The sequence below is a fragment of the Alexandromys fortis genome, unplaced genomic scaffold (assembly GCF_014885135.2).
Source record: "Alexandromys fortis isolate MF-2015 unplaced genomic scaffold, M_Fortis_MF-2015_v1.1 scaffold_209, whole genome shotgun sequence".
Classification (NCBI taxonomy): Eukaryota; Metazoa; Chordata; class Mammalia; order Rodentia; family Cricetidae; genus Alexandromys; species Alexandromys fortis.
The window spans coordinates 172,866-183,580 of record NW_026068090.1 but is presented as its reverse complement, the minus strand read 5'-3'; the positions used below and the strand labels follow the sequence as shown (position 1 = coordinate 183,580).

Sequence of the window (10,715 nt, the reverse complement as noted above, 5' to 3'; positions counted from 1 at the left end):
GTGCGTCTGGCCTAGGAGTTATCAACAAATCCTAGATATTAAAAAAAAAAAAGATGTGGTGGCCATTTTGTCACATATGAAAAGATACATGTTTAGATGCTTTTGAAAAACTGAAGAAATGGTCTAATTAATCCAAGAGTTTCTTTGTTGCTATTATTGAGTTTTTTTTTTTTTTTGTGTTCTGATTGATTGCTGTTGTTGCTGTTTTGTTGCAATATTGGGGATTGAACCTAGGGCCCCACACACATTAGGCAAGCAAGTGTTCTTAAACTGAGCTACATTCTGAGCCTATGAAAACAATGTGTTCTTGCTAACAATGTAGTATTTAGCAATTTTCTATCTTTAAATAAACTAATTCAATTCCTGCTGTAAAAAAAAACAGCACTTGGGAGGCAGAAGCAGGTGGATCTCTGTGAGTTTGAGACCAGCCTGGTCTACAAGAGCTAGTTCCAGGACAGGCTCCAAAACCACAGAGAAACCCTGTCTCGAAAAACCAAAAAAAAAAAAAAAAACCCAAACAACAACAACAAAAAACAAACAAACAACAACCCCCCCCCCCAAAAAAACCAAAAAAACAAACAAAAAAACCCCTTTCTTTAATTTCCTCCAATACAGCAGATCCAAATCCTCTCATTTCACCCCATCACCTCACTGTGTCTTTCTCTTTCAGACTGGCTGTTTCCTCACTGTGCCAGATTCAGATGGTGCTACCTTGATCCACTTGTCTTCATGGCTGGCTGGGCAGCCAGAGGCTCCCACTACTCTTGGAGTTGGAAGAAAAGCTACTCTAGCTGCTGAGTGTGTGTTTATTCCTGGCTGCAGGGCCTGCTGCTGGGCTCCTGTATCATTCCTGTCTCTCATGATGTCCCCATCCCTCAGCCTTTGCAGGCCAGGTACACCTGCATTAGTTAGATTAGACAGTAAAAGTAACAACATGGTGTCTTAGTTACCGTTGCCGTGATGACACAGCAAGTGTGGAGGAAAGGGTTTATTTGTCTTACACTTCTACCTTGCTGTTCATCATCAAAGAAAGGCAGGACAGGAACTCAAGCAGGGTCTTTCCCTGGAGGCAGGAGCTGATGCAGAAGCCATGGAGGGGTGCTGCTTACTGGTTTGCTCATCATTCCTTGCTCAGTCTGCTTTCTTTTAGAACCCAGGACCACATTCCAGGGATGGCCCCACCCACAATAGGCTGGGTTCTCCATCAATCACTAATTAAGAAAAGACCTATATTTTGCCTACAGCCTGATGTTATGAAGACATTTTCTCAGTTGAAGCTCTCTCCTCTGAGATGACGATGTTTTGTGTCAAGTTGGCACAAAACTCAGTGTTGTGGGGCATCCACAAGAGATGACTTGGAATGGACTGAAGTCAACAGAAAGTCTTCATTAGCCAGTCAGGACTATGCCGAGTGTTCAGGATCCCCGCGTAGTCCCAGGCCTTTCTCAGCATGAGCTTTTAAGCACAAAAGCCTTATTAGTATAGTGTGTAGCAATAAAAACCCCAAATACTGTACAGACGTAGAAACCAGATTTTCATAGCACATATTTAAGTAGACGATTAAGAGGGAAAATGAGAGAAGTCATGCAGGAATTATTTTTGAAACATTTTGTTATCATTGAATACTCTATAAACAAAGAATATAAAAAGCGGGGTAGACAAGATGGCTCAGCTATTTACCATGAAATCTGATGACCTGCATTTAATCTTAGAAGCCACATGTGGAAGGAGAGAACTAACTCCTGAGATACTTCCTCTTGCCTCTATGCCTGTGCTATGACCAATTTGACAAGGTTCAGTGCAACTCAGTTTGACAGAGGAAGAACTTCCAACAAAAATTGCTGGAGCAGATGGATATCCACATGTGAAAAAAGAAACTCAAGTCCTAACTTACTCTGTTATAGCTGATATTTGTGTTGGATCATACACTTAAAATTAAAATGTAAGTATATGAACTGAATAATAAACCACAAATAAAATGATTCGCAGTTTATCATAACTTGAATTTTAAGTAAAAGATATCATTAAGAAAACAAAGCAAGCCAGGCGGTGGTTGCTCATATCTTTAATTTCAGCACTTGGGAGGCAGAGGCAGGCAGATATCAGTGAGTCTGAGAACAACCTGGTCTACAAAGAGAGTTCCAGGACAGCCAAGACTGTTACACAGGGAAACTCTGTCTCGAAAAGCCAAAAAGCAAGCAAGCACGCAAGCAAGCAAATCACAAAATTAGACAAATAGTATGTATGTTTGACAGATAACCTAGACTCAGAACAAATAGACAAAACAGATAATACTAAGCAAGAATCTCTAAATATGGGCAAAAGACCAAAGTTTTCATAAGAGGAATATTCATGAATTGTCAACATGAGAGAATTTAACATAATTGGTTACAAGAAAAACTCAACTCAGTGCTGCAGTGAATTTCTTTTAGTTTACACTCACTGGAGTGGTTAAAAAAATAATGACACTATCAAAGATGGGCAGGAGAGGGACAACTGGGAACTGCTTGACATCACTGATGAGACTGTGACACGGTACAACTACACTGAGCAAAGCCATCCAGCAGGTTCTGTTAAATACACACCTCCCCTTTTCCTAGCAATTGTAGGTTAAGAAATATAGCAGCTTTATTTCCTACCAGCTCAAAGTGGAAAACATCCAGGGGTCCAAGATCAGAGAGTCAAACTGTGGTGGCTTTGCAAAATGTAGTATTTGTCAGCAATAAAAAGGAATTAGCTGGTGGACACAGCAACCCGCGGGTGGGAAGTATTGTTCTTCTCGGGTCAGGAGCCACATTTCTCCCATTTAATCAGCGTTCTTTGGAAGAGAGGAGAGATGGTAGACAGTGAGATTTCCAGGGAAGCCACTATCAGTTTGGAAGCTGTATCTTCCTGTAGGCAAAATCTTCCTGACCATTGTGACCCTATCAGTGAATGATTTCTCCTCCACATATGCGATCTCCACATTAAAATAAGGATTCCATTGAGTGTGGGCTTCTGCCTTCCATCCTGTTGGCAGCTGGGTCTGGGGTGGGGTTGAAGCATCATGACTGGACAGGACCCCTCTTCAGTAGTCGGAACGCTCCGTCTCTGATCTGCTTGGTTTTCATCCCATAGATGATGGGGTTGAGCATGGGTGGCACAACCAGGTAGAGGTCAGCCAGGAGGATGTGGACATGCCTGGGCACATGCTGGCCAAAGCGCTGTGTATAGAACGAGAAGAGCCCTGGCGTGTAGAAGAGAAGGATGACACCCAGGTGGGAGCCACAAGTGCCAAAGGTCTTAGCTCTGGCCTCTTTGGAGGAGAGGCCCAGCACAGCCCGGAGGATGAGCGCATAGGATACGGCAATACAAATGGAGTCAGTTCCTACTACTAGTGTGGCTGCCGTGATGCCGTATATATTGTTTGGTTGTGTGCCTCCACAAGCAAGCTTCACCACAGCCATGTGCTCACAGTAGGAGTGTGCCACCACTCGGCCACAGTAGCTCAGCCTTGCCAGTAGGCAAGTAAGTGGGGTCATGAGCCCCAAGCCACGAAGCAGAGCAACAGCCCCTAACTTGCTCACTGATTCTAGGGACAGCAATGACCCATAGTGCAGTGGCCGACAGATGGCCAAGTAGCGGTCAAAGGCCATTGATAGCAAGATCCCAGACTCTACAGCTGAGAAGCCATGGATAAAGAACATTTGGGCAGCACAGGCCCCAAAGGCAATCTCAGCAGCATTTGCCCAAAAGAGTGCGAGGAGCTTGGGCACAGTGGAGGTGCAGAGCACCAGGTCAATGGTGGACAGCATGCACAGGAACAGGTACATGGGTTGGTGCAGTGATGGTTCAGAGTGTACCACCAGCAGGACCACCACGTTGCCAAGCACTGCCAGGGCGTACATGGAGCAGAAAGGAAATGCAATCCAGAAGTGGGATGACTCCAGGCCAGGAATTCCCATAAGCAGGAAGGAGCTTGGGTTCTGATGGCTGTGGTTTGTGTATTGCATGGTCAGGCCGAAGACCAGTATGTATGGAACATTTCACTGCTTTGTCCTAAGCTCTATGAAGCCTTAAGAGGTAAGATCATCTTTCTGCTCTAGCTGAATGGCAGCAGAAACATTTGAGTTAAGACTCTATAAAAGAGCATCTGGGATGAGAAGATTTGTAGGGCCCTGGGAAATAACAAAGAGGGAGATGGGTTAGTATCAGCTTGCAAATATATTCTATAATAAAATGTTAAGTTATGTAAAAGCATGAGATGTGAATTTTAAGCTCACCGACAATATACAATATCCATAAGCAAGCAGAGTTAAACTTTGTCCAAAGACAATGCTGGGCTTTGACGAATCTCTATTCCGCACTGTCTGCCTCACACACTCCTCCGATCTCCCTCCACCTACATACATCTTCTCACTTTTTTATACATGAACCAGCAATATTTGAGAATTTAAGAGAGTGGGGAGATCAAGTGAAAACTATGGGAAGAGGGCGGTAGGGGAGAGATGCTGATGAAAATGAAATTGAGAAGAGAGTGAAAGCCCGAGTTCACACGGAGAGAAGAGCTCACGACAAGATGGGCCCGAGCATGTCCTGGTTGCATGTCCATCAGCATTTACAGGGCCTCCTGTCTTCTGATTTAGTGACCTCTAGGCTGAGCAGCATGCTTGCTGAGCCCATTCAAGGTGAAGGTGGTACCGGACACTTTTATGGCATTTTCCTCTATCTCTATATCTCCTAGCCATCTTTTTATTCTCTAGTGCTTTTTTTTTCCTGATTCATCTGCAACTTGCAGTCTACCAAACATACCCCAGCCACTTCCAAATAACTTTCTCAAAATAGCAAGTAGTTTCTCATTCATTCGCCTTGTTTGAATCATGTTAGCATTTGCTATAAGACAGACCTTACTTAAAACATATAAGAATAGGTGCCCAGGTGCCAGGAACAGAGCTAAGTTTTGAGGTAAGGAACAGGTTTTTCAACCCTCTTGAGTGTATGGAAAACCCTTTGCCAGAATTCATCACTCCTCAATGAAAGACCAAGATCAATTCAAATCCTGGTTCAGAAACTCACTAGCTGTCTAGAGTCAATGATCTCACCTCAACTCTGTTCACCTGATTCCTTGTGACCTGGAGAGGCTGATCCATACATTATAGGACACTGTTGATTGACAGAGGATGTCTTTATCCAAAGACCCAGGAATATCTCAGCGAGAAATGAGCCTAGTGGCACTCGGGTCTGTGGTCAGCTTACCGTATGTCTAATGCAGAAGTGAGCTTACAGACAGACTTACCAGGTATGAGAAGAGGGTGATCGTGGAGTTCAGGTCCTGTGGGGCTTAGAGCTTCAGTATTTATCCTGTCATTAGGGCTCTAGGTATGAGCAGAAACTCCCTGGTGATAAGGACAGTAAAGAGACCTCTGGGATGCTGCAGAGAAGCATCAAATTGAAGCTTTGAAATTTACTTTGTTTGAAGAGGGAAGAATGTCTTAATCTACCTTCTGCTGTAACAATACCACAGTGTGCTTTATAAATAATAAATTTTTTTTTGGCTTATGGTTTTAAAGGCTCGCAAGTTCAAGTTCTAGGGGCTCCATCTGGCAAGGGCCTCATTACTGTGTTACTATGTGTTATTTATTTATTTACAAATGAAACTATTGTGTGACCTCTCAATTCACTCCTGGGTGTATACTCAAAGAAAATGAAATCAGTATGTGAAGAGATATATGAAATCCCAGTGTTTATTCACAGCCAGTGGTATGGAACTCAGAGCCATCAATAGATAACGTGGACGAAGAGGATGTGGTGGATATGTACAGATAAACGCTATTTAGCCATAACAAGAACAAAATTTTATTTGCCACAATATGGATGAACTGCAGATTGTATTAGGTGAAGGAAGACAGACACAGAAAGACAAATTCCTCTTATCTGTGGAATTTAAAGACTGGCGTGGTGGGAAAAGAAAACTAGATCAAAAGACACAGAAGTTGAAGTTAATTGAGGGATAGATTTGAGAGGGCCAGGCAAATATGACAAACTCCTAACAGCTCAGTTAAGAGCTAGGCCTCAGTTCCTGCCTCTTGAGACTAAACAAGACAGTTTCTGAGGAAGATACAACAAAGCATATCCAATTGCCAACACCCTTTGGACTTGGAAAACTGCACTTGATAAGCCTGGACCAAACTCCCCATTGCCTTAGGGCAATAACGAAATAAGGACAAAGCCTGTGACCTTTGCTGTAAAAGCTGTAAGCTTAGCTAACTCCTGCTAGCTCTAGCCAATTAGAACATACTAATCACACACTACAAACTGAAATCACACTGCTTTTGGAAGTCCTTTAGTTATAAAACAGCCTGCAAGCTTTTCTTGAGGTCACTATTCTCTGTTTTTGCCTTTGTGTTGGATGTGCAACCCCAGCATGCTAGCACTTCTAGTCTAGAGATAACAAATGCCCTTGTTGACTGCATGCGTGGATGGCGGTCTTCTGTGGAACTTCTCCAGGGCCCTAATGAGGTTCAAGAGAGAGTTACTATATTATGCTCTGAACTTAGTTAACAATAGTTAAAAATTTTTTTTCCTTAGTGCTGGTGATCCAATCCAGTTCTTGCATGATCTAGTTTGCATGACAGAGGTTTCTGTCCCTCCGGGACTACAGTCATTCAGTCCCAAAGAAACACATAGAGGCCTACATTAATTATAAACTGGTTAGCCAGTTAGTTTAGGTTTTCTTTTTTTTTTTAACTTTTTTTTAATATTTATTTATTTATTTTATTATGTATATAGTATTCTGTCTGTGTGTCTGCCGGCAGGCCAGAAGAGGGCATCAGACCCCATTACAGATGGTTGTGAGCCACCATGTGGTTGCTGGGAATTGAACTCAGGACCTTTGGAAGAGCATGCAATGCTCTTAACCTCTGAGCCATCTCTCCAGCCCATAGTTTAGGTTTTCTTATTAACTAACTCTTACATCTTAAATTAGCCCATAATTCTTGTCTGTGTTAGCCATATGACTTGGTACCTTTTATCAGTGAGGCGTTATCATCTTGTTTCCTCTTGGTCTGGGTGACGGCTACAGACTGAGCCTTTTCCCTTTCCAGAATTCTCCTGTTCTGGTTGCCCTTGCCTATACTTCCAACCTGGCTACTAGCCAATCAGCATTTTATTAAACCAGTACAAGTGACAAATCTTCAGAGAGTACAAGACCATGGTCCCACAGCAATCTAGACAAGTGATCTGCCCCTTTATTGTGGGATTAATGTACATATTAAGTCAGCTTTATTTATCCAAGTCACAAAGTACATATATTTAAGACATTATACTATGCATGATAAACGTACACAATTTTATTTAAAAATTAAAAAGTGAGAGGTGCTTTGGGAAAAAAAATGAATTATAAGGAAGAAAATGTTAGTTCAAGTTGGTGATTATGATAGACCTTTCTGAGGAGCTGACTGAGTTGGGGATCTTGATGAAGTAAGTGAGAAAGGCAAGCTGGTCTATGAGGTATACTGCTACAGGCAAAAGGAACAGTAGATTTAGAACATCTGGAATGCATTTCATGAATTTGAAAGACAGCCTCAGGCCAGTTGCTAAGGTGAGTGACAGAGGAGAAAGTAAAAATGAATTTGGTGAAGAGGCCATGGCCAATGAGACAAAGGTTGTAGCAGGTTGTGGTGTGGATTCTGTTTGATTGAAACATGATGAAAGACATTGAAGAGAATGGTGGTTGTGAGCCCCATAGGCTCACAGGGAAGGGCACCATTAGGAGGTGTGGCCTTGTTGGGGCAAGTATGTTGCTGGGGGTGAGCTTGGTGTTTCTGAAGCCCAAGTCATCCACTCTCTTTCCTCTTGCTGTATGCTGATCCACATGTAGAACTCTCAGCTACCTCTTCAGCTCTATGTCTGCCTGTGTGCCACTATGCTACCCACCTTGATGGTGAGGGACTAAAATTTTGAAACTGTAAGCCAGCCCCAATTAAATACTTTCTTTTTTAGGAGTTGCCATAGTCATGGTATCTCTTCACAGTGATCTAAGATAAAAGTTGGTTCCAGAAGTATGGCATTGTTGTGATTGTCCTGACCATGCTTTTGTTTGGAGGAATACGGAATACTTTGGGACTAGAATATTTCTGGACTAGAAAAGCGTTTGGACACTATAAGCGGGCTTCAATGGGCTACAGTAGTAGGATCGTGTAAGACAGTAGTTTTGAGGGCGATTTGAAGTCTGACCTTAACAATGTGGGGAAGTCCTGCTTCAGGGCAATGTGTCCTGGAGACAACAGGCCCAAGGGTGGTACATGCTTACTTCTGAGGGTTGACATTAGGACACCCACATAGGAAGAGGACACAACTTCAATAGAAGTAGCTGCAGTGCTTCAGGGAGTAATGTTTTCAGGCTGAGGGGTACAGAGGTATATTTGAACTCCAGCTTCTCTCCTTAGGATCATGGCAGAGTAGTAGATCTAAGACCAGTCCTGGGGGGTGTTGATACTTTGATAATATTAGAGACTAATAATTATCGAATATTAATAGCATAGTTTGTTATTCTATAATGATCTCATTGGATCCTGTAAGGTGTGAAGGACCAGGCACTGGGGTCATGAGAATGAAACCATCCAAAGAATGAAGAGATTAAGTACCTTGCCAATGTTATAAACTAGATTTAAACCCAGGTCTCCTGTCCATAATCTTAAATGACAGCTCAGTGTAGAAAACAAACCTACAAACAAAGATAAAACCACAGATGACCGTGCTCTCATTATGAACCAGCAATCCTCCCTTCCTCAGCCAAGGAGCAAGCAGCATCTGGAAGAGCTCTTTGTGTCTTCTGGATTCGGCGGCAGTTCTCAGCAGATACCAAGGGATGGTAGAAAGAGGCACACTCACTACCTGACTATAATTAGGCCACACTCTGCCTCCAGGGAGAAGCAAGACTGAATGTAACAGCCACAAAATGGCCAGGATGTGGACTTAGTAGGAAGCCAGAGGCAAAGACTAGAAAGCCCTAGTGTCTCCCCAGAGAGGAGTCAGTACTTATGACAAGGCCTGGTTAGGTAGTTCCTCAGAGACAAGGTCAACTGTTCCCCTTTTCTTTTGGGAAAAGGGAAGGCTAAGGATATATCCAGTCTGTTTTGTCCATCCCTTCTCATGGAGAGAGGAGCATGACAGGGCTTTGCCATGACCTGCAGGAAGTGAATGGAGCTACATTCTGAGGTATGAGGCAGTTGATGCAAACTGATTGCGAAAGGGAACTTGTGGTGGGGTCAGCGAGCCTCTGGGGGGTTGGGGGTGAGACGTGAGCAGATTATCTGGGGGGTAGGGAGGCAGAACAGATCAAGAAAAGAGGTCAGGGCATTGCCTTAGCTCCCTGCTCTCACTCCCATTCCAGTATACGCCCAGATACTTCCTACTCTCTTCTGAGGCTTTGTCTGCTTTGGGCATCCGATCCTCTCATCACGCCATCATTAGAAGCCCTGACTGCTTGTGTCTTTGGGGTGCTCCTTACAGTCTACTACCACCAGCAAACCCTGGCTGAGTAACCCAGACCCTGCCTAGACCCTCTCCTCTCTTGCCGTCATTACTTTTCTTCCACTCCACATTCAGGCGCTCTCTCCCTCACCCACAGCTCCTGCTCAGTGGCTGAAGGCATTGGGAAGGACCGGTGGGGCATCTGATTCATTAAAGAGTTCAGTAACAAGCAGCTGTGTCTCCACAGTGTGCTCCTACAGCTGCAATCCTGGGCCAAAAGACTTGGAAACTAGGCTTAGATCTGAAGCTTGAGTCCTCCGCGAGGACTTGGTGATGTACTTCTCCAAATCTACCATTTTAAGTTTTTTTCTAGATAAAGGCATAGTGAACTAAGTAGACAACAGTGCTGCTTCAATGCTATCAGCTGTGGTTTGGGGGAAACAACTTCTTTTGGCTCCTCACTGATATCATTGGTGAGGAGGCAGGCAATGAACATAGCTGGCCCAGTGACGTGAACAACTGGGAATAACCCCCAAGCCAAGGTGGATTAAATGTTTGGTGGAGACTGTGAATGGAACTGGAGGTATGTTTTTCTGGAAGCTGAAAAGAGCAAAACTTGATAGCTTCTGGGTACAGGAGACATGGTAGACAAGATTTGAAAGTGAGCCGTGAGAGGAAACAGACCAGAGGGCCAGCGGCAGTCATCAGCAGTGTATAGGAAGTAAGAGAGACAAGGTCACTCAGGTGATGTAGGTGGGTCATCTGTCTATCTGTTGCTTTCATTGGTTAATTAATAAAGAAACTGCTGGCCTTTGATAGGCCAGCCCTTAGGTGGGTGGAGTAGACATAACAGAATTCTGGGAGAAAGTCAGGCAGTCACCATAGCTCTCCTCTCCGAGATGGATGCAGGTTAAGAATATTCCTGGTAAGCCACCTCATGGTGCTACATAGATTACTAAATATGGGTTAAAGCAAGATGTGCGAATTAGCCAATACGAGGCTACAGATAACGGGCCAAGCAGTGTTTAAAAGAATACAGTTTCTGTGTAATTATTTCGGGTGTAAAGCTAGCCGGGTGGTGGGACGCAGCCCACCATTTCTACTACACTCAGGGAATAGTAGTGGCTTGCTTGGAATAGGAGCAACACATTTCTTTAGGATGGGATGTCAGAGGATACAGCTTTATTGAGTCAGTGACTACCTAGCAAATGCCAACCTGACCTCATGGTGTTCGTAAACACAAAAAAGCATCCTGTCTTCCT

The 10,715-nt window shown here is 43.7% G+C and overlaps 1 protein-coding gene across 1 annotated transcript; it reads right to left on the bottom strand.

Moving 5' to 3' along the window:
* Positions 1-3,044: 3,044 nt before the first annotated feature.
* Positions 3,045-3,992, bottom strand: LOC126488861 (olfactory receptor 52P1-like). Its single transcript, XM_050122633.1, has one exon. It carries the CDS (start codon positions 3,990-3,992, stop codon positions 3,045-3,047), a length of 948 nt encoding a protein of 315 aa, XP_049978590.1.
* Between the last annotated feature and the right edge of the window lie 6,723 nt (positions 3,993-10,715).